Source organism: Mastomys coucha, unplaced genomic scaffold (assembly GCF_008632895.1).
Source record: "Mastomys coucha isolate ucsf_1 unplaced genomic scaffold, UCSF_Mcou_1 pScaffold1, whole genome shotgun sequence".
NCBI lineage: Eukaryota > Metazoa > Chordata > Mammalia > Rodentia > Muridae > Mastomys > Mastomys coucha.
In genome coordinates this window covers 48,850,105-48,874,604 of record NW_022196891.1, presented here as the reverse complement: position 1 = coordinate 48,874,604, position 24,500 = coordinate 48,850,105, and the positions used below count along the sequence as shown (strand labels likewise).

General features: G+C 42.4%; 1 protein-coding gene across 4 annotated transcripts in view; it reads left to right on the top strand.

Annotated features, from left to right (window-relative positions):
- The window catches only part of CUNH1orf21 (chromosome unknown C1orf21 homolog), a 218,297-nt gene that overhangs the window by 73,943 nt on the left and 119,854 nt on the right, over window positions 1–24,500 (top strand). For all 4 annotated transcript variants that reach the window (XM_031384668.1, XM_031384662.1, XM_031384646.1 and 1 more), the window contains exon 2: window positions 16,509–16,735. In XM_031384668.1, the coding sequence (XP_031240528.1) occupies window positions 16,642–16,735 (94 nt within the window). In that variant the 5' untranslated portion in view covers window positions 16,509–16,641. The remainder of the gene's footprint in view (window positions 1–16,508; window positions 16,736–24,500) is intronic.

Sequence of the window (24,500 nt, the reverse complement as noted above, 5' to 3'; positions counted from 1 at the left end):
AGGGGTTGTGAATACACCCAGTGAGGGGCTGTGGATACACCCTGTGCAGGAATGTGGATACACCCTGTGAGGGGCTGTGGATACACCCTGAGAGGGGCTAGACTTTCCTACTAGAACTCTCCACATGGCTCTATCTAGTCCCACGGTGACAGAACCAGCAAGTGCTTTGGGAGAAAACAGCTCCACTCTGGATGGAATCCATTATCGTTTCTCTAAAGACACTTAGTCACAGATTGAATTCAAGATCTTCTTGGCGTGTGGTGATCAGAACGGTTAAGTAGAGATGAGTGAGAGGAAGGAGGTCCTGTGAGCCCCAGGTGTCAACATGTGCTCTGCCTGCTTGAGAAACCACTGCACTTGCAAGGTGGGCCATGGTCCCTGTGTGGCTAGTGATGTCACCAACATTGTGCAGCTTCAGAGGACATTGAGTGGAGGTGGACTTGGGTTGAGACTGGAGATGTTGCCTAACATGTATCAATCCCTACAGTTCTGTCTTAGTTAGGGTTTCTATTGCAATGATAAAAACACCATGACCAACAGCAATGGGGGAGAAAAGGGTTTATTTCAACTTAAAAACCCTCAGATCATGTTCTGCCACTTAGGGAAGTCCCAGCAGAAACTTACAGCAGGGACCCAAGGCAGGAACTGAAACCGGGCACTGCTTACTAGCTTGCTCCTCATGGCTTGCTCAAGTCGCTTTCTTATAGCACCCAGGGCTGGCATAGTCCCAGGGTGGCATAGCCTACAATGAGCTGGGCCCACCACCACCAATCATCAATCTAGAAAATGCACTACAGATTAGCCTAGAGGCCATCTAGTGGGGCATTTTCTCAGTTGAGGTTCTGTCTTCCCAGGTACGTCTAGGTTTGTCCTAAGTTGACATCAAACTGACTGGGACACTTCCATTGCCAGCTCCTTTCCCAAAATAAGATAAAAAGAAAGAAATTGACTTACATGCATGCTAATAGGAAAAACTAAGGTCAAAGTTGTTATAAATATTCTTTAAACACATCCCCCCCCACACACAGAGTTACTCTCCAGCAGAGGTCAAATTAAGGTAAGTACTCCTTCATGAAAGTATGCATCTCCCTCATTTAGCCTAGACTCCTAGGCCTGGGTTGGCTTTATTGGCATCGAGAACCATCTGTTATTTGTCCTCTAAGTTGTTTGAATGAGACTGACAGACTGACCGGGTGCTGGTGTGAAAAGCACCATGTGTGATGGGGTATTGTATAAACTTAAGTTTAGTTTCTAAGTGTGGCCCTGAATTTTGTAGCTGTCCATCACCATGTGACACTGAAGAACCAATGTCTTTCCTCATCCCCAGCTGCGGTGTGGTCACTGCTGTCACTGGGCATCACAGCTGGGGATAGTCTGGTATCCACACCTCATCGTGCTGGGACCTGGAACACCCACGCTATTCACTCCATTGTTTGTACCTCTGGTTAGAGCCTCAGAGAGCTTACTAAACCAGACAGGCTCTGGACTGGCCTGCTCTGTGTGCGCTCCATCTCTTCTGATGTCAGTGGACAGGGGTCCCCTGTGCCTTAGATAACATACCCTCCTCTTGACAGAGTTGTGTGGGTGGCCATCGTTTAATGATGGAGTTGATGGGAAGGAAACCACAAAACCGAATGTAAGATTTTGAGCCTTACAGCCATTCATGTCCCCAGTATCTGACCTCAGGTACCTTGGGAAGTTTCAGCCTCCCTTTCCAAGGCAGAGATTTTTACATTTTCTCCACTCCTGAGCCCTTTTTACTAAGAAATCCCGACATGACTTTATAGGTTTATATACTAGACATTTATCAGGCATTTACTGATAAGAAATCATCAGAAAATTTACTTTAAAACAATTCTTTGATATATGGGGGACTTCACCATTTATTAAGGTGGATGGCAGCTTTGTTTACAAATGGCACTGCTGTGATTATTGTCACTTAGAGTCAAGTCTTGGTTGAATGTTTGATTCTGTTGGAAGTAGGTCGTTGGCATTTTCCAGATCTGATGCGTTTTGATTTTATCATTGTTGAGAATGCCGTGTTATCACGTGAGCACATAGTATAAAGCAGCAGAAGTATGCTTACAAGTACTCACTTTGGGAACTGTTGGAAATTCTGTTCTAATCCTAAACCAAAATTATTTAATGAATTTTCAAACCTTTTTCTTTTTCCAAGACAGGATATCTCTGTGTAGCCCTGGCTGTTCTGAAACTCACTCTATAAACCAGGCTGGCCTCAAACTCAGAGATCCTCCTGCCTCTGCACCCTGAGTACTGGGATTAAAGGCTTGCACCACCACCACCCAGCTTATTTAATGACTTTCTAAAAAAAAGATTTATTTATTTTTTATTTATATGAATACACCATAGCTGTCCTCAGACACTCCAGAAGAGGGCATCAGATCCCATTATAGATGGTTGTGAGCCAACATGTGGTTGCTGGGAATTGAACTCAGGACCTCTGGAAGAGCAGTCAGTGATCTTAACGGCTGAGCCATCTCTGCAGCCCCTTATTTAATAAGTTTTAAGTCAGCAAATCAAACATCAACATGTACAATCAAACATTTTAACACAATATAGTTTGAAAGTATGCTGGTTTGATGCATGCTGAGAGATGATGGTTGGGAAAATCACCTAAGAATTGTTTTCCAGGGAGGGCTGGGAAGACGGCTTAGAAAGTCTCTTCTATTGCTGTGATAAATGCCACAGCAAAAAGCAGCCTGGGGGAGAGGGCTGATTTCATCCTGTAGATCAGAGTCCATCATTGAGGACTCATCATAGGACAAGAAGATAAGCAGGAGCCATGGAGGAAAGCCGCTCACAAGTTTGCTCCCAGGTTCAAGTTCAATTGCCTTTCTTTATAGCACACACTTGCCTTGGGATGGTATTGCCCACATGTGGGCGGAGCCTTCCGACATCAGTTAGCAACCAGGAAAATGCCCATAGACATTTTCAGAGGCTAGTCTGATGGAGGCAGTTCTACAGGTGAGATTCCCTTTTCCTGGATGTGTCAAGTTGACAGCTAAGAGCAGCTGTCACACAATGCAGACTTTCCAACACAAAGAGCCAGGTGTGGTGATGTGTGCGTATCATCTCAGGACTAGGGTAGCAGAAGCACGAAGATCTCTGGAGCTTGCTGGCCAGCTTTATTGGTGAGCCCCAGGTTCAGTAAGGAAGATAGCTAACACTGAGATCTGGTCTTCCTACACACACACACCTCTGCGTGCACATGAACACAAACACACACAACTACAGAAAATCTTTGTCTTCCATAAGTAAGCCATAATGTTTCTGTAAGACTTGATATGAATGGTTAGTAAGTAAATCCAACACTGCAGTTTATAGTGGTCTCAGCCATGTCATTTAAGAGAGAATCCTTCCCATTGCATGGCATGGATGGCACATGTAGTACAAAGTGTGTGTGTTGTCTGTTCAGAACCTCTAGCTTTAGTTGTGTGACCCCATGTTGGGCTCTGATCCACAGTTTAAGAAGTTGTGTCTTGAGCACTGCCACCTATAGGTCTGTATCTGTTCATTGCTGCCTCCCAGTGTCCCATCTCTTCGGCAGCTCTTCCTGCATTACAAAACAGAGCCACCAGTAGACAGGAGGCAGCAAATGCTTAGAAAGGCTGTAGGTCTGGTTGCAGCATTTCCTGTCTTGTAGATTGATGGTGTCTAGCTGTTTGGCTGATGTCATTGTGCATCTGTGAGTGTCAAAGGGAAGGAGGCTAGCTTTAATCTAGGAAGAACTCATTACCCCTTGAGGGATGAAGGGGAAGCTCCTGGCTTCCTCATGCTTTATTTGTTTGCTTCATTGGGGGAAAACAAATGACTGTGTCATCCTATAGAGAATGCTACTTTCTCTATGACATGCAAATAAACATCCTTCCACTTTTGACTTATTCATTTATTGTACCACTGCTGGAACCATTAGTTTTTAAAAACCATGTCATTATGTTACCTTATTGTATTTTGACCTTCATTTTGGGGGATGGGAAGAAGAAAACCAATAAATATGTCTCTTGTATTTTATTATGTAAGAAGTGGAGGGCTCTTAACTACAAATGACCACTAGAAACCAGAGGCCTCTAAAGTCTGATGGATAAGCCAATAAACCAAACAAATCCCAGGGAGGAGGACAGGGACTAAATTGTTTCTGGAAATATCTTTGTCATGAGGACTCACCTTTTATCCATTCATTAAAAGAAAGCATTAAAATACCCTCTCCTCTTCTGTCCCCTTTATCTGTCAGAATGTAGGTAGTAATTGACTACATTGTTCATTTTCATTAAAAGCACATATCTGGCCTGCAGACACCAAGAATATAGAAATTTTAGGTGCTGGCTTTCAAGAGCTTCTAGATTCTTACTAATGTGAGTGATGCCAAGGCAAAAGTGTATTTGGCAACTGGTCCTAAGTCATTTGTATTTCCCTTCTTCATAGTCCTGATGCTCAGGTTTTTGGAGCTGGCACCAAGGCTCCTGTAACCTCATTGTTTTTCTGATCTGTCTGTCAGTATCAGTTTGTCATTCCCAAACCTGATCAGAGCAGTGGGTGTCCAAGCCCATGCCAGGCAGCTATATAGATAGAGGAACAGTTTAGGAACAGTTTTAGGAACAGTTTAGTAAGAAGTATCTTGCTGCTGTGTTGCTAGGTTACTGAACCCTGAAGAACTGGGCCCTGAACATATCATCTATGCTCCAAATTTGTTATTTATGGTTGCAAGCAGATGCTGTTCATAGTTGGGTAAACAATGAAATACAAAATGAATAAAATGAAATAGTTGGACACAGCACCTCAGCAGATAGCTACGGGGGGTGTCTAGGATGTACACAGTGAAGGAGACTAGTTTGAAATTAGTTTATGCCCAGGGAGTTGTGGGCCACTGGTGCAGAGCTATAGTGTTCAGTCAGTCATGAACTTGAACCCTGTAACCAGAGCTAGCTCATGAGGCAGCAGCCTGGTGTTCCTGGGCTAGAGTGGGATTAAAAGCATTAATTTTCGATACAGGATTTTTAAAATTTTCATCCTTTTATTTGCTTTTTCCATTGAAATTTCTTCTTCATTCATATTTTAATCATATGGGCAGTTTTTTAAAAAAGAAATAACCCTTATTCAGAGACAATGTCTACCAAACATTTGACCTCTTTAAACATCTTTGGATAGTAATTTTTCAGTTGTACCTTTCATAAAAGTTTCTCTTAAAGGCAAAGTTACTATCATTTTCCCATCTCTAAACACGTGTGCTTTATAACCAGCATCTAAGATAACAAATGTGAGACTCCTACTTTTTGCAAAGATTTGCCCAGGATCAGGGTCATCAAAAACACAACTGGTCCTCAAAATTTACAAATGACACCAAGACAGAAGTTCACAATACAGAACGACAATATGGATGATAACCCAAGGCTGTGCATAGGTATTTCCTAAACGAGTTAAATGCTAACTTCAGAGAGGGAAGACTTCAAGTAGTCTGAGTTAGATGGAGAAGGAAAGATAGGTGCAGACTTACAGGAACTTGGAGAGTGCTGAGTGGGGTCCCTCGGACCCGTGCTGAGTGGGTCTCACAGACCCATGCTGATAACATTAGGGAAAGGGATGAGCTATGGCTAAGATGTATTCTGGCCTTTGAAGGGTGGGAAGATTTTGACAGCAGGCAGAGATTTTAGGAGGAGTTCTGTTTAAGGGGACAACTGAGAACGAGGGATTTCATAGTTAGATACTGCACCTAATTAATGTATCAAAGTACCTGTAAAAGCTAGAAGGAGTGGAAGGTGTGTATGGAAAGCCTTTGCAAGAAGCTCTGCCCCACCAATCCGTCTCTCTAGCTCTTACTTTCTACTTTTACATATTCTAAGCTGAGTTCTATTAGAAGCTGGAGTTAGTGTGATGACTTATGACTGTTGACTGTAACCCCAGCACTCAGAAAGCTGAAGCAGGGGGGTGGCAAGTTTGAAGCTGGCCGGGGTTACATAGCTGGAAACAAGAAATAGAGTCTATACTTCATATTTCTGGAAATGATAAGACAGGTGATTGAGAATGAAGGCTACCTTGTACCGTGATGGAGGCTCTGAGCTCTTGGGAAGGTTGGCTTACACCAGGAGTCAGGCATAGGGAGAGCAGGAGGACCCCTTTCTATGCAAGGAGGATTGGCAGCTTGGCTTTTTGAAGATTTGTTGAGTCCCTGTTCTCTCCCAGTCAGAGCTTCTAACATAGCCTCGGGAAAATATGGAGATGGGGGTCTACCTTCAAAACAGCACCACCCTCAGTATCTGCTAAACTGATGTGTGTCAGAAGCACCACCAAACTAACTAACGCTCTAAGAAAGAGTTCAGAGGAGCAAGGGAACCAAGCTAGGCCATGGGATGCGGTGCATACAGGCTTCCCCCGAATGTGGTGTCTGAGGCAGTAAAGAGTGGAGGGCAGATTCTGAGGGAGAAGGGTATTTGCTGAGACCCGTGTGGGGGAGGCTAGTTTCTGAAGCAGTAGTAAGACACAGTGGTGGTTTAGCAGGTCTGGGTAGGAGTTACTAATCTAAATTCCCCAGTGTTCAGTGTTCTCATTTGTAGCTTTAGGAACCTGACCTTAATTAGCCTGAAGATGTGTCTCATTTCAAAAGTCCACGTATCTCAAAACCTTTACCCTGGAAGCATTAGTGAGTATTGGTGGATTTGAATCTAGAGGAAAGCCTTAATTTTATCATTGTCATGGAAAAATTGAGATATTTAGGAATTTGTGAAACTTCTTAGTAAAAATTTGAGTCATTTTCTGATGCTTTCACAACTGACATCCATTGGGGCATGACTATGCAGTTTTTCCTCTCAAGCGAAACAAAGTATAAACAAAGGAATACAATATAGTGGAAACTGAAGCTTGAAGGCCAGGTCCAGAGATGATCTACATTTTGTCTTATTTTTTGCAGCCTGTTCCTGGGGTGCCAATAGCAGGGATGTAGTAGAGTCAGGGGACACTGTGGTGGTGGCATTCCTCATAAGCGCATCAATAATACACAGCTTACCCTGTGTGTGTCTGACATTTTTAGGCATAGATAGCCATGGCAGGTGAGCTACCCATTTGATGGTTTTACAGATACATCTAGGACAAGGTCTAGCTGGACTGGAATGTAGCCAGATCCTTGTTTTACTTCTTCGAGGCCTCTCTGAGGTTAACCACTGAGCCAAGTGTTTAGTGCTCTTTCAGAGAAAGCCTCCATGCTCCAGTGAGAACTGCCTGTAGCCGGTGTGTCTTGATGCTGCATTGTGGGTCTCCCAGCTCGTGCGGTGCAGTCCTGGCGAGCTTGTCACGTGGTCTCTTTCTCTGAGTGCATGCTGTGGACAAGTAGGTGAGAACATCTTGTTCACGAACAAGAGGACTTCAAGTAGGGAACATTGGATTGATTCAGAATAACTATTTTAGTCAGTCGCAATTTGTAGTAACATTTACAAGGTCATCATAGCTTGAGACCTTTAACCCTATGTATTTAATAGAATTTCAGTGGCCAGGTAAGAATATCCATACTATGGGGGAGCATCATTTCTGTTTGTCCATTCAGACCCCAGTGACAGTCAAAGACTAACTGTAGGCACAGTGTAGTGACCCCTTCTGTCCAGAGTTAAGGTTGAATGTGGCAGTGGCTGGGCCAGCTGACCTGCTCTTGTCTTATTGGTTCTGGTCTCTAAGCTTATTATAACCGTGATTGCACAAAATGGCTTTTTGGCTGAATGCTGCAAAATGAATCAAGTTTCCTAAAGCCTTATGCTTTTCGTGAGAACAATATGAGAGAAAAATGGAGATGCTTAAAAACAAACGGTCCAACTGGGTTATATGACCTGAAATGATATTTATCATTCCTACTTCTAAAGACATTGTCCTTAAAATGTTCTTTGCTGTGGAAAAAGCGATTAATTCCAGACTTCAATTCTAGCTAGCACAGTCCATAGATAGATTTGATAGATTTGATAGATTTGATAGTTGATGAATCTGATAGATTCTATCAGATGGATCTGTCGGAAGTACTGAGGCCCATGTATTGGTCCTGACTAAAAATGGGGAAATGCATGTAGGCCTGTTCACGTGGGGCGGGGATGGGTAAGGGGTGGGGTGTTATCTTACTTTGAATCTTCAAACCCTAGTGAAAAGTGGAAAGCAGGTTGTCAAAATGATAATAATAATAATAATGTCAAAATAAGTAAATAGCACGTTTCCCCAGAGCAGGTTAGGGTCAACATTCAGGTGCCAAGAGCTTTGAAAATTCTGCCATTATGCCCTTGATATCTGAACTTACGATTATTGGCACTATAGTAAAGATGTCACTGTCCATGAAGGTAAATTAAGGCATGAGACTGAAGGTAGCCCCCTTCCTTAAAACCTTCTCCCATGTGCCTTATCTCTATGAAAAGATTTCCAAGATATTTCATCCATTGGTCCTTTATCTGTCAACTGTTGGCCTGCCAGGATGGGAGACAGAATACAGAGGGAAATGATTAGCACAAGCCTTAATCTTAGAAATCTCCCTGGTGAGGGAGAAGGATACAGCAGCTGGCAACATTGAGTTTTACGCTCATTGGAGCTGAGATCAAGTGCAGCTTCCTGACCTACAGTGTGTTTGCACACGGCCCATGTCTGTAGCGCTACATGGAGACTGACTGGCCCATTCCCAGCACAACAAAAACACCTGGCACTGCCCAAGGTTCTTGTGCTACACAAGGACCGCGTGCTTCTCCTTTTGTCCCACCTTACTCCTCATTCAGGTTGGCCTTTGTTACTGAAACCAATAACCTTGAACAACTTAACCCTCCTCTTCTGTTTCTTCTTAACTTTCTTTTGTCACTGTTCTGAAGCACACCAGTGTGCCATTAATAGTGTGGACAGTGACAATAGCTACTTAGTGGTTGGCTTCTTCACACCAGACGCCATCTTCGCTGTTTGCCATAGGCCATCTCAGCTCCTCTTTACATTCCCAAGGCTTGATTCCATCATTCAGATGAGACCTAAGACATGGCGAAGTAAGGAACTTGTCTACATCCTTTCCCAAAGACACCGGGTGTGATTTTCTACCTCGCTAGGATGGTGTGTCTCTGAGAGGAACATCTCTTCCCCTCCCTCAATGGGGACATTTTACCTGTTTACATTCTCCAAATTACAAGGCACTTTCAGATCACAAACAACATACTCTAGAGAAAGTGTGACGATTCCAGAAGACAGAATTTGAGGTAGCCAAGACTTTCCTGTAGAGAGATGTTTCAGTGAGCAGCCCACAAAGCTGTCTGGGGTCAGTGAGCCAGTGGCACCACACATGCCTAGGTCATCTGGCGTGAGATCCCAGAATGAGAGTTCTTAAGCCAGAGGAAACAGCAGCCTCTTGTGGGGAATTTTTGGTCCCCACAAACTAGACTAGAAGGAAGAAGAAAGTTATTTTGGGAGGGAAGAGGGGTGTGTGTTTATATTTTTAGGAAAACTGCTTTGATATTGTAGGACTAAGGTCTTTTAAGTGTTCCTATTTTATTAAAAGTAATACTAACTCTGGCCATATTTAAATATATCCACTCTCAGTTATCAATACCAAATTAAGTTCTCAAATAAAATCCTTTAGTCCTTTATATTTTCAAGTTATAAAGAGTCATTTGCTTCTGGTTCATCCTTGTTTGGTTTAGTTCTTCTCTAATTTACTTTATTTTTATTTATGTATATGTGTGAATGAGAAGTAGGAGACAGGGGAGGTGCATATGTTGGTCTGCCGAGGTCAAATGAGTTGGACCCTCTGGAACCAGAGTTATAGGCAGTCGGAAGCTACCAGGTGTGGGTACTTGGAACTGAACTTGGGTCTTCTGCAAGGCTGGATACCTTTGAGAGTCCATACTGCTGTAGGTGCGTGGTTTTAACCAACAGTTCTTTGACTGCCTACCTTACCAGAAGCCACGTCTACTACTCATGAACTGAGTTACCAATATGTAGGTAATACAACAATAAGAGTTTTGAGGCACAGTATAATGGCACAATTTTTTTATCCTTAGCTTGAAGGACAGTCATTCCTAGAGTTTTCTTCTAATTCCCTATAAGAAGCATCACAAGAATTAATTTTATTCATGAAAGCCAGGATAGAGAAAGGGAAAATAGAATTGCGCTTTGCTCTGCTATTCAGTTTTTACACATTGAAGCCATCACCTGTGGACCACACATTATCAAAAACAATACTGATAACTTCTCTATAATATTACCTTGTAATACTTCTGAGAAATGTCCAGGCTGTTTAGACTTATAAGCATATGCTAATGGAGAAAGTGTTTTAAAACAAAACAAAAACAAAAACAAACAAACCAGTGTGTAGATGAATTGAATCTCGGTGAGAGGAAGCTTTTTCACGACTGGTCCTTGGGTCATGTAGGCTGCAGAGGTTGAGCTTGGCTGTATGAAGCTTGGCCTTGGGCCAACAGCAGGCCTGTGATAGCAGAGACCAGAGTTATTAAGCCTCATGTCTATTCTTTCCACTTCCCAACTTGTCTCTCCACCTTAATTGGAAACACCCATAGAAGTGCGCCCTCTTGCATAAAGCCTGCTACTACTATATTTCTCTGAGGTACTGCTGTCTATTATTTTCAGAGATATGAGTTCTCTCATTAAAAAAACAGAAGCCAAAATCCATATGCCTTTGGAATTACTAGCGTGTTGTTGATTGTCACGATACCAAATGTGTGTGAGCGGAGGGATGAAGATGGTCTGTGACGTTGATGGGAAGACTTGACTTCCAGATACCTTTGAGTCAAGCGTGAAATCTCTGTATTTTTAGCAATCACACTGAAGTATGAAGAAGTGTTAACAGTAGCCCAAGGACACTGAAAGATTAGAAGTCACTTTTATGTTTTCTTTCTTCTCCCCTCCCAGTAGGCTGTGCATTGACACTCATTATTGAGAAACACAGCAGATGGGCCAACAGACCAATTAGTTATTTATATATACATATATAATTTTTTCTTTATGGCGCTTAGATGCTGGCTCTTTTTTCAACAAAAGGAAGGCATTTTTAGATGATGCCTTGTCTTGGCGTCCCTTTTTAATCAGAAGTACAAAAGATCTATTAATAATGCAGCTACATCCTTGTCTTAACTGCTGTGTTCATAGCTCTCTGTGTGCCCATTGCAGTCAGAATTTGATTTCTTTCCAGTCCGGCAACCCTCCTGAGGGCCTTCATGTCCATGTTCTTTCTGAGCTTGGGTTTCTTTATGGGGTTTATCTTTTTTTTTTTTTTTAATTTGCTTTTTTTTTTTTTTCAGATGTGTTTTTCTTCACAAGAAAATTGTCTCAAATGTTTTGGCATTCCTGTCCAAAAGGAAAAAGCCTTTGATTAATTGGTAGGAGGTAAAGTTACCTATAACATAATGTAATGAAAAATCTTTAACTGTAGCCTCTTTTATTTAAACAAAGGGGTCATTTAACCTCTTGGATTTTCCTCAAAATTAGAATTTTTCTTGTTCTAGTTTTAAGTTTTATGAAAGTGATTTTTTAAAAAATGAAACTCTGCTTCTCCTAATGTTTTCTTGGGTTGGACATGCATATAAAATTCACATGTACACATAGATGGAGTTTTCCATAGTATACCATGAGTTAGTATGGAGTAACAACTCTTACGATACTCAGAGAACTTTGAAACATGATATAAGGAAGGGATGCACATGCAGGGTCACACAGTTTTAAAGTTCTTCATAAAAAAATTCCTTCATAAAGAAACTGAATTAGATTCATAAATTTGCTGATGTATTTTATAAAAATTGGGGAAATGTTCTATTAAAAATGGCATTGAATAAGGTTAGGTCATGGTATTGTGGTGCCCACGTTTTGAGGACATTATAGATGATTTATAGGCTCCCCAATCATTTGAGGAGAGCTATATACAAAGCCATAAGCAATTAATTTGGCTCTGTGTTTTCTGAGATGCCTGATGTTCCTGTTTCCTAGATACCTTGAAAGCAAACGAACCTGTGAGTCATTTTTAGAAGTGTCCATCAAACTTCAAAGAGGAGCTTTGGCTCAGTTCTCACAGTGAGATCTGCAACTTCAAGCAATAGCTTGCTGTTAATATCAATGTGTGAAAATGTGAAGTCTGGCTGGTGCCTGTTTGCCATGCCTCTGAGTGCTGTGGGGGCTGGGAAAGAACCCCATCAAAGCTGAAGGAAAGATGGAAGCTGATGTGTATGTGAAGGTGCAGACCAAAGGAGAGTTCTCCTGAGCAGGTGATCCCAGCAGTCTTTAGGGAGACATTCTAAAATCCTCTCAGAAAGACATCTTCCTGGGCTGGCGAGATGGCTCAGCGGGGAAGGGCACTGACTGCTCAGGGTTCTGAGTTTGGATCCCAGCAACCACATGGTGGCTCACAAACACCCATAATGAGATCTGACGCCCTCTTCTCGTGTGTCTGAAGACAGCTACAGTGTATTATGCCGGAGCGAGTGGGGCTGGAGCGAGAGGGGCTGGCAGAGGTCCTGAGTTCAATTCCCAGCAGCCACACACATGATAGCTCAGGGACATCTGTACAACCATAAATAAATAAAAAAAAATGTTAAAGGAAGAAAGAAAGAAAGGAAGGAAGGAAGGAAGGAAGGAAGGAAGAAAGAAAGAAAGAAAGAAAGAAAGAAAGAAAGAAAGAAAGAGAAAAAGAGAAAGAAAGACAGCTTATGTTGACTGAGAGTGAGTGAAGGTGTCACCTTGGCATTACACAGTGGTATAAAGGCCAGTGTATCATGCAGTTGAAAGGCATCATATGATGGTTCCTTAGCTGTGGTCTAGTCTCAACCCCAACACCTGTCTACGCTCACTTTCTCAAAGCTGAGTCAGGTGCCTGTGGGGTGAACGCCCTGTCATGGTGTTTTTAATCTGCTCAAGCTTAGACCACATTGCTTCAAAGCTAGTCTAATTACCTCCTTCACTGATCATTTATAGTTTATGGGGGCAGAGAGGAAAATCATATTTCATCTTGCTTACTACCTTGTGCTTGGTACCTACCAATCACTGTCTATTACTAAGGAGTTTTCAATTAACATCTGCTAATTAAATGATTGACTGATTGGACAAGTGCTTGTGACATGTTCAAAACTTCTTCGGTGATCCATGCATGATTAACTTTACATATTAGAGGTCTGCCCCTCAAGTGACTCCGGTACCACCAAAGGGTAAGCTTACTAAAGTATGTTTCCAGTAAACTTGTAAAGCTTGAAATGTCACTTTTAAAATTAAAATAATGCTATAAGCTATATACTACAGTGTATTTCAGCAAAAACCTGCACACAGAGTGGTGATGGAGAGCCAGTTCCTATTGAGTGACAGAGTTTATTAAAGTGTAATTACCTGGGTGTGGTGACATGTGCTCTCAGCCCCAGCTAGTAAGAGGCTGAAACAGGAAGGTCACTTGAGCCCAGGAGTTCAAGGACTCTCTCCCGCTCTCCCTTACCTCTTTCCTCTACCTTTCCTCCTCTCTGTGAGATCGATACACACACACACACACACACACACACACACACACACACACACACATGTATGTATGTATATATTGTATGTATATATGTATATAACTAAACTGAACCATCTTATGAAATCATTTGAATTGAATACAATCTGTATTCAATATTTTGTTAACCTGGCCCTCACTCCATACTTGAGTAACAGAGACCTTCTTGTAAGAATCATGTTTTATCTTTGTCAGCCTGAAGCTGACAAATATTTGTTTTCATGTAACTTTAACTCTTTACATCTTAGTGCGTATTTAATGTGAACACAGCTTCAAAGAAAGAGAAGCATCGTAATGCTGGTTGGGGTTGGGAGGTTAATTCCTGTCAGCTTTCTACGTTACAGAGGTCTCTCCTCACCTGTGTTCTCAGCGTCCACCATTTCATGGTCCGTGAAGCTCTGTGAGTCCTGACTCGTTCCATAGAGAACAACGAGTCCCGATGAGGTTCGATGTGGTATAATGGTTCTACTTACTAGCAATCACCGTCACTCGCTCACAGTGTCTAATGTATAAAGTAATTTTTGTTGTAAATATGTGTATAAGCATGGTGCATGCTGCGTTGGTGCTGCTTCGGTTTTGTCTTGAACGTTCACACCTTTGTAAGAAACCACACAAGAAACATGAAGTTTCAAATGTGAAGTTGGAATAAAACACAAAGTCACCTGAGGTGACAGGGGAGGGAGTGGTGAGTTATCTCCTACTTCTCAGAACCCTAGTGATTGTGTTAGTTCATTTCTCTTTTTGTTTTTGCTTTGATTCTCAAGAGGTGGCAAGAGGCACACCGACAGAGGTTCCTGTCTGTGCGGTTTGTCCCCCATGCCCGTGTGAGGTGGTTTGCTCGTAAACTTCCTACTTGCAAAGGAAGGGACTTCCATCCACACCTGTGACCTTCCTCTGAGGCTGTGCTGAGGACAGAGCTGATAGCGTTGGGCGGAGAAGATGCTGACAGAATCCAGAAACCACAGCAGCACTGGTAGGGCTAGTGATTGCAAGAACTCTTAGCTGCTGCGAGTTGTGGAGGATTTCTCACCTCTCTCCTACCTGTAGAGAGAGACCCTTCTTATCTCTTGTTTCTGTGGTGGGTCCTCAGAGAGTAAAGGAGGTAAGCAGAGGGATGGATAACCATTCTACTATCCTATGATGTCTGATACTGACTTTCTTAAGTTGGGTGGAGATGGCAAGCCACGCCTTCTCCAGGCTCTTCACAAAGTGCTGGCTGTGCTGGTCTCTTCATGCTCTGACCCTTCTGGAGCACGTATACAAACGTGCTCTTGTCTTTCCCCAGCCCGGGCCTTAGTTCATCTGCTCCTCATGTCTGCATGCTGTTGCTGTGTTCTCAGACTGGTCAGTTTCTACCAGATCTTTAATACCCCAAAGCAATACCACTTCCTCTGTCTAGTCACTGCTGCCACCCAGTCAGAATGTAATCTGCCCTTTTGAATGGTACATTACCTTCAATTCTGTCACAGTTGTGTGTGTGTGTGTGTGTGTGTGTGTGTGTGTGTGTGTGTTGTCAGCAACTCTCCTCCATCAGGCTCCTGAGAAATAGAGTTGTTTCAAAGACATTATGGCTAAGTAATAGAATAGCTTGTTTGTATGTGTGCTAGTGTGTACATCCATAAGCCCAAATTTCATATAACCTTAAAAAGATGAGATATGTTCATATAAAGTCCCCTGGTGTGTGAAGGAGGTATTAGCATTGACTCTGTAGGAGACAAAGCTTCAATATTTTTCTTCAAGCAGCTTTATACTTTCTTCTCATGGTCAGTGATAAGAGGATAATCTGAGGGATTGATTATATGCAGGTTGGTTGTGTTATAGATCTAGTATTACTGCATCTATTGTTTTCGTGGGTTGGTTTCAAATCATTACCTTTGAATTTAATCCCATCCATTACATTACTTAGATTGTTGAGAAGATGCTCTTTGCTGAGGTCTTATGGCTTAATTGATCAGATTTCTCTACCCATAGATATCCTTTGCATTCTGGGAAGGACCTAGGGTTCAGCAGTCCTGTTGAAAAATGAAGCTTGCAGCCATGTTTGGTAGTGCCATCTGTGGGACTTGACAGGCTCCACTGTTCATAGCAAGAATGGTTGTGGTGCTGGTGGAGTGTGGGTTCTGGTGAGGGTAAAGAATGGTGTTTTCTTGGTTTTGCCAGGGCCTTGAAGAGCTAAGGATTACAATGGCAAGGGTTGGATGTGGGCAGAAGGATGGATAAGAGTCGTATTTCAACAGGAAGAGCTTCTAGGTCGTAGTTCCTCATTTACAGGGCTTGATAAGACAGATGCTAAACCCAGCCAAAACAAGCAACGGTATCTGAGCACACTGAGCACAGCCAGCTGGAGAGTCTGGCCAGCTACCTTCACCACAGCAGGGAAGGTAATCTCACTTCAGTCTGAGTGAGGCTAGCTCTGAGTGGTTTCTTCACAAGCAATCTGTATGCCATTGAGAGGCAAGTTGCCATACAAGCCATGCTGGGAATTAGACAACTGACTGAGCTCTATTTTTCTCCATCATTCTACATGTTCAGCTCACTCTTTAAAACAGTGAGTGAGCTGAGCAGAGAGTGAGCACAGTAAGTCTAATTCTAGACTCAGGCCAATCTCAGATGCAAAACCGAGGCCATGGTCCAGTCTGAGAAGAAAGGTGATCTGAAACAGATAAAACCTGTGAGCGTTGGCCTGCAGCGAGGGGTGGTAGGAAGGGGTGGCATGGCTCTGTCCAGCCAGTACGCTTTGCTTGCTGGTGATGCCAGAACACCAGCCAGTCCATAAGCACCTCGGATGCTATGTGACAACCAGTACTTCTCATACCTTGAGGGCTCTTTACCTGTCTTTGACAATGGCTCCTTCCCAGCGTGTGGTATGTATGACATGCCTTCCTTGGTTGCCTTCTGAGCAGGGATCATCCTTTCTTCAGCACTGACTGGAAGCCGGTTGGCCACCATCCCCAGGGAGCAGCACCAAGTGTGCAGTCTCCCTTTCTGATCCAGATTTCTCTTCTTGCAGGTGTACAGCGCACACTGTTACCAGCACAGCCGCAGGTGGATTTCCTGTGTGCTTGAAGAGAGAGAAAGCAATGTCCCCGTGTCTGTAGAGATGATTAGCAGTCCAGCCCAGCTGAAGCTGACCGAATGAGACTATGGGCTGTGCCTCTGCCAAGCATGTCGCTACTGTTCAAAATGAAGAGGAAGCACAGAGAGGGAAGAGCTACCAGAATGGGGATGTGTTTGGTGGTGAGTGCTCACACACTTTCCTCATTCAGGCCTGTCCCTCTGGTGACAGCGAGAGGCTAGACTGGTTTGCATCTTCTGCTATTGGTTCAGAGGGAGGGTGAGACTTGAGTGAGGTCAATGCAGACCCTTCCGGTAATCAGTTGATATCATTTGTACGTAGCGGGGCTCAGAGACGGTCAAATGAGTTCATGTGCACAGCCACCTGAAGAGCTAGAGAGGCTCAAGTATCAGGTAGTGTCGTGTGTCCTCAGGGTGACAGCCGAAAACACAAGCCAAAAGTGGCAGGGAGGGAGGTGTGTAAATGAGAAGCTGCATGTATTTTAGGGTTAATAGAATGAATTTATATTTAAAAATCCAGTGAGAAGGGTAATTTTAGTGTTCCTAGTTCAGTGGTCCCACAAATTACAAAGGTCATAGTCATTGCCTCTTCTCTAAGCCCAAATAATTAAAAGCCAAAGAAGGCAGCTTTTAAAAATCAAAACATAAAGACTCTGATGTCTTCAGTAGCTCTCACAACTCTGGTCTTCATTTCTGACAAATCAGCAGGGTAGTATAGTATCTGCCCCTTCAGTCAGCCTGTGGCCTCCATTGAACCACAGACCCTTCTCACAGATGCACACCAAACCTAGGTCACTCTGTGATGTTACCTGCCTGGCCACTTATTGGATTTTGAGCTTCCTGACCTTGGGTATCCTTTGAAAGATCAATTTCTCCTTTGATGGAGTGTGTATATTTGAACACAATTCTAGTTAATATAGGGCACATGGAACAGGTTTTGTTAAATGACTTTAATAGAAAAATCCACTACCTGAAAATATAAATTTAAAAAGTAGCTTTGTTATTTATAAAAATACCATTTCCTTTCTTACTGAACAAAGAATCTCCCCAGGAAATATCTCATCCCCCAGTTACTCTCAGTGTTGTCCCTTGTATGATGCCTCACTCTGTGTGTGTATGTGTGTGTACATACCTGCAAGTGTGTGCATGTGTGTAGAGACCAGAGGATAATCTTAGATACCTACCCTCAAGCACAGTCCACCTTGGGTGTTCTTTTTGTTTTGTTTTGTTTTATTTTGTTTTTTTGAGATGGCATCTCACTGACTAGACAAGTCCCAGGGACCCAACCTGTCTCCATCTCTCCAGTGCTGGGATTTTAAGCATGTGCCACCAAGCATGGCCTTTTTGTATGAAAAAGACTCAGGTCTTTGTCATATAAAGCAAGCTCTAAACTGACTGAGCCGTCTTCCCAGCCCTGGCCTTTGATCATGGTAATGATTGTTCTTGAACTGGGATTTCTTCTGTTGCACTAACATGTGCTTTAGTGAATGAGAAGTTTTATTCCTGGAACAAATTTGTTGTTGTTACCTGGAGAATTTAAAGGATAGAGGAAAATAATGGATATTTGAGCGTCTTAATAAAGCCAGACACCAGCTACTGAAACCTCATCTAATGGGAAAACAGCTAATTGGAAATAGAATCATTATTGTGACCCTTTAATACATAGCTTCTGAGAGAAAATGATTCACCATCAAGGATGTTTTTCAACTAGCCTCTGTGATGGTCTGTCATGATCACTGTCATGATGGAGCTGCCACCATATGTCAATCCCGGGAAGCATTTGCATTCATTTTCATGTTGAATTTTCACAACAATCCTGTGAAATATGCACTGTCTCCACTTGCATATGTAGAGGCTGAATCACAAGAAGCTGGCTGCTGCAAAGCTGCTCAGCTATTCCATGTCAGCATCCACATATCTCAGGCCCTGGCTCACCTCTTCATCCCATGCTCCCATTGCAGGACAATGTTTAAGGCCTTGGGTTAAAAGTCATGGGGATTACAGAGGCAAATATTGCATAGCTCTTGCTGTTCTTGACTTTGTGAGAGGATAAGGAAGCGTTGTGAGACAGAATAAACCAAATAGCGTAACATACCTATCATAGTAACTTTAAAGGCAGAATCAGAATGAATTCTTATTTTTACACACACACATACACGCACACACACTTGCACATGCACACTGTGTTTAGGAAGAATATATATATACATACATATATATGGGTATATATATCCCTTCCCCATATATACATATATTCTCCATATATATATATATATATATATATATGTATACATAATATATGTATTATATATAAGTATATATTTACTTCTTGATCACAGTTTCCTCTCCCTTTTCTTCTTCCACTCCCTCCTGCCACTCCCTGCTCTCACCGCTACATCCAGTCCTCCACTGTTTCTCTTCAGAAAATGGCAGGCCTCCCATGGATATCAGCCAAATGTGGCATATCAAATTGCAGTAAGACTAAGCACCTATTAAGGAGAGATGAGGTAGGCCAGGAGGAGGAAGGAGTCCCAAGGGCAGGCAAGAGAATCAGACAAGGCTCTGTGGCCACTGTTAGGAGTCCCCCAAGAAGACTAAGCTATGCAACTGTGACATCTGTGCAGACAAGGCTCTGTGCCCACTGTTAGGAGTCCCCCAAGAGGACTAAGCTATGCAACTGTGACATATGTGCAAAGGTCTAGGGACTCACAGCAGCTCATGGAGACTAATCCAAAACCCAGGGAGCCTGTGTGAAGAGGTGGCATGTGAACCTGGTCTGGAAGAATCTAAACTTGTAGGATAAGAGTTTAGGAGAGAGCTAGATGAGAAAAGGCTTGAAATCCTATGAGACATGTTCTTGAATTATTAAAAAATCCACTTTGAATGGAGCACGAGATATAAGTGAAGAAATCCAAGTCAGGGTTAAATTATAGGAAAAGTACATATTAAATTACAGTCTTTAGAAAGAAAGTCTTAGGGTGAGGACAAGATGTGGTGATTTCAGTACACAGTATTTATATTCAGCTCGTCAGCTGTTGCTGGGTAGACTCTCAGACTCTGTGTGTAACAGCCAGAGCTTGTTTTCTTGCTGGGTCAGCTGGGTGCCACTTAACTCATCTCTCACCCTCCTGGTCCTATACACCATCAGCCACTGAGGGCAAGATTTCCTTTCTAAGAAGAGCAACTGGACATATGGGTGGTTCCTAAGAATAGTTACCTGTGCGCTATATCCACTAGACAAAGCAGGCGGCAGAGGCCCAAACTCAAGAGGGAGAAAAGCACATGCTCCATATTGTATTCATAGCAAGGATGTGCGTGCAGGGAACAGCTAGAATTTGAGGAATCGCACTATTCCAGGTCTACCTAGTTCCTGCTAGCTCTGTGCATCCATGTAGTCTAGATCTAGGAAGTACAGTTAAAGAATTGGCTGAGGTTTGCTGCTGCTGCTGTTGTTGAATCTCTCCAATACTCATTGAAGGTTTATTTACCCCACTATTTATTATCTGGTTAGTTTCATTTACATATTTACACATTTGTAGTATAATGTTAAATAAAGCAGGACTATAAGAGTGAGTAAAACTTCACTAATCATGAGAGCTTCTTTTTCTAGCTTTACTAGGGTCAGGCAATAGAACTCCCAGAACTCAGTATTGAAGAAAGCGCTGTAGTTTAAATGTAACAAACTATATCCTGCTTATATCTCTCTACTTGAACAAGTTTGCAAGGAGAAGACGTCCTATGTCAGTATTATCACAGATAATGTGAGATAAGTGTCTGGCTTGTTATTATCCATAAAATCTTTTGTCATCCACTGGGTCAGTGCTCTGTTGCTATGGTATAGTAATGACCTCTAACTTAGTGTCGCAACGCAGTGTAGAGACGTTATTTCTCTTTGGTGGGTCTCTTGGGAGCCATTTTCTAAGGAAATAACTGATTGTCACACAGTGTCTGAGGCGCTTATGGATTGGCTGGTGTTCTGGAATCACCAGCAAGGCGCAGTGTCAAGAGCCACACACACCACGGTACTCTGCTGTCCAAAATGTCGTCAAGACTCCGCTGCAGTTCACTCCTCACAGAGTTGCCAAACTTTTCAAACAGCTACTCTCATCCACGTGAGGAAGGCAAGGCTGCCTAGTGTCATTTCTGCTGCCTTCATCTCTTCAAACACTTTATCCCAGGTAGACGGTTGCACGCAGCTGGCAAGCAACCAGAAAGCCAGCTGCTTTCCTTCATGTGGATTTAGTTATATTCTCATCCTTGATGGTTCATAAATTGGAACATGACATACATTGCTACCTGTTTAAATGTTGTAGGGACCAATTTATCGGGGCTGTGTTGAAGATTAAATGATAAAATGTTCCTGATGTATTTAGAATCACAGAGCAGTGGGAGGCAAAGTAATAATTCATTGTGTATCCCTCATGATTTTGATTGCACAAAGTGAAGATTCATTAAGGACACTTTGCTCATAAGATAATTACAGAGAGGATAATGTGTCTCTGTGTAGGACTGTAGCCATTAACCACATGTGACTCTGAAACATGGATGATATGGCCCGGCCTGAGTTACTTTTTAAATTTTGTACTAAATGAAGAGCTAATATGGAAAATAACAACAAAAAAGCTCATCAATCATGATCGATCATATATTCAAATGATAATTTTGAGCTATCAGATTAAGTAAATTATATTATTAAAATTATTTGCACTTGCTGTTTTTTAATGCAACCAGTAGTAATACTAAGAGACCAGGCCAGGCATGGTGGCACAGGCCTTTAATTCCAGCCTTCAAAAGGGAGAGACAGATCTCTGTGAGTTTGAGGCCAGGCTGGTCTACATACTGAGTTCTAGGATTAGCAAAGCTACATAGTAAGACCAGCCAACAGTATCAACAACCAACAATAATAACAAACAGCAACAGCAAAGACCTGAAACCAGAATGTCAAAGGCTGGAGGTCAAAACCTGAAACCAGAATGTCAAAGGCTGGAGGTCAAAACCTGAAACCAGAATGTCAAAGACTGGAGGTCAAAACCTGAAACCAGAATGCCAAAGGCTGGAGGTCCTGGGAGGACTGGATCAAAGGCTGGAGGTCCTGGGAGGACTGGATCAGGATGGGTTATGGTTGGGCAAGCTAAGAACTCAACATGCCAAACACCAAAAGATCTAACATCCCAACAGTCCCATCAAACAGTGGACGAGTGAAGTAAACAGATGCCTTTTGAGAATATTGTTTTGTGTACGTGGGATGTCTTTTTTTAAAAGGCACTACTGTAGGACAAGGAACTATTAAGGAACAAGAAGGAACATTGGGAATTGAGGGGTCAGATAAGGGTAGATAATAATGAAGAATTCAGAATTATCAAAATACTTCATACACATGTATGAAAATACCACAAAACCCACTCTTTCCTATAAGAAGCATACATTAGTATTATTATTATTAGTAGTAATAATAAAAGAAAACACAGGTGCCTAATATATGGAAACATGGTGAACATCATTAGCCTCCAAAAGAACATCTCAGAACTTTGCTCTGCTCAGTCTTATACCAGGCAAGAAGAAAGGAACAGGAGCTGCTGTACAGGATTGGGGCAGGTGAGGTAACCTTACTGCACAGTTGCCGATAATGTCAATTAGACAAGCCATTGTGGAAATGGTTTGGAAGTTTCTTCAAAAAACTAAAACTAAAATTACCAGCTATTCCACTGCTGCATATATCACCCAGAAGAATAGAGAAACCTGAATGCCCGTGTTTACCTGCATGCCCATGTTTGTTTACCTGCATGCCCATGTTTACCCTGGCACTATCCACAGTAGCCACACTCTGGAGTCAGCCAGGGTAGCCTTAAGAAGGTGACTGAATAAAGTAAAGGTAGACTACACAGGCCGTGGGTTTTATTTAGTTACCAAGAGCAAAATGAGGTTGTGTGCAGAAAAAAATGAATGGAACTTGAGATCTTTGTGTTAGTAAAATAAGCCATTTACACACAGACGGGTTTGTCTATTTTCTTTCATATGCTGAATTTTGGGGAAAGAGACTTAAAAGTAAAAAAGAGACTAAAGTAGATAAAGATACTAAAAAAGATAAAGGAAAATGATATGACTAAATTACTTTATAGACATATGCATGAAAATGCCACAGTAAAATCTATTACGTTGTATAATTTCTGTTTACCAATAAGAAACTGAAAAACAAAACAAAAAGCCTTAACTCAAGATGTGCAAAACATAGTATAGTCTTGGAAGATATCATGATGCTTCAAATAAGGATTCAGAAAGCTTTGCGTGGCTAGAAGCCCACACAGACTTCATAAATTATAGAAATCTGATACACTGGCCAAGAATTTTAACTGCCTACTTTCGTAATGAAAGTGCAGTCTGCTTTGTTACTTAAAACCTTTGAGAATCAAAACCCTACTGCCCGAGGGAAGTTGCTATGGAGACCTTAGAGATCCTAAATTAATTTGGTGTTTTCCAAAAATTGCCTGTTCCATACCAAGTACCCAATGACAGTTCTTTCTCCAATGTGTTGGGTACCGTATTAAGCATGTCACTCATACCTTACTTCCTCTTCAAAACAGCCTGAAAGGAAAGAGGGCCTCTAGTGTGCCAGGCTGTACTATCAAGTGATAACACACATACACACATACTACACAGCACATACACACACTCTACACACATACACATACTACACACATACAACACACACACTACACACACTATACACACACTACACACACATACACAGACACTATACACACACAGTACACATACACAGACACAGACACTACACATACACACCTACTACACACATACACATGAGTTTATTTTTACATATGTATTTATTCATGTATAGTTTATATATATACATTTATATATGTGAATTTTTGGATATATGTGTGTATGTATATACATATGCACATATATATATGCATACATATGAGCTTGTTTTTATATGTATATATACTCATAGTTTATATATAAATGTATATACACATATATATGAATTTGGATATAAATATGTATGTGTATATATATGTACATACATACATATGTATATATATACATACACACATATATACTCACTCCCAGAGAATATTCCCAAATGCTAATTTTTTTTCATTGTCATCAAGCACCGCAAACTGGTCCCTTGCTGTTGGATATGGATGAAGGGAAAGGTAGGATCATATACCACTCAGTGTTCCAGGCAGCCTGACTCCAACAGGAAGGAGCCTTTGACCTGGAAGAACCCATTCCAGGATTACTGTTATAGGGTTGCTCCGGAGCCCTCCCTCGGGGTTCCCAAGGGGTCCCAGAAGACTCCTCCAGAGGCCTTGTGTTTCTGTAGCTGCCTGCTTCCTTCCCTCTGGCTAATGTGAAGTGAGCTGGGCTTGGTGGATGGCAGAGTGAAGGTGAAGCTGCTGCTGCTTCTGGTATCGGGAGGGAGCTGCAGGCAAGGTTTGCTCCGCGCTGGGGCAGGGAACTGGGAGGGAACTGCAGGCAAGGCTTGCTCTGTGCTGGGGCAGTTCTCCAGAAGTGACTCATCAGCAGGAGTGCAACTGGGAGCTTCTCTTCACCTTTAGCAGTTCTCAGTGTTTCCTTGTAATTTGAAACTGTGAGTTCTCCCCAGAATCCTGGCTGGCGTAGCAAAGGATGTTTCATAGGCATATCCTGGCAGTCTCCATGTCGCTTCGCCCACCTGGCAGACTGGCCTCATTTTGTCTCTGATGTTCCTGTGTAGAGACCCACACTGGGGCCTGAGTGTGACTGCTGCTTTCACCACTGAATTTATTACACGGCATCAAAAACATACTACTGGACTCTTGATGACAGTTTCTAAGTCTTTTCCACATGTGGTTGTTACCACTATTACCTCTGGGGTCAAGAGGAGGAGGCCTATCTTGGTCAGGTAGCTAAAGAAGTGGGA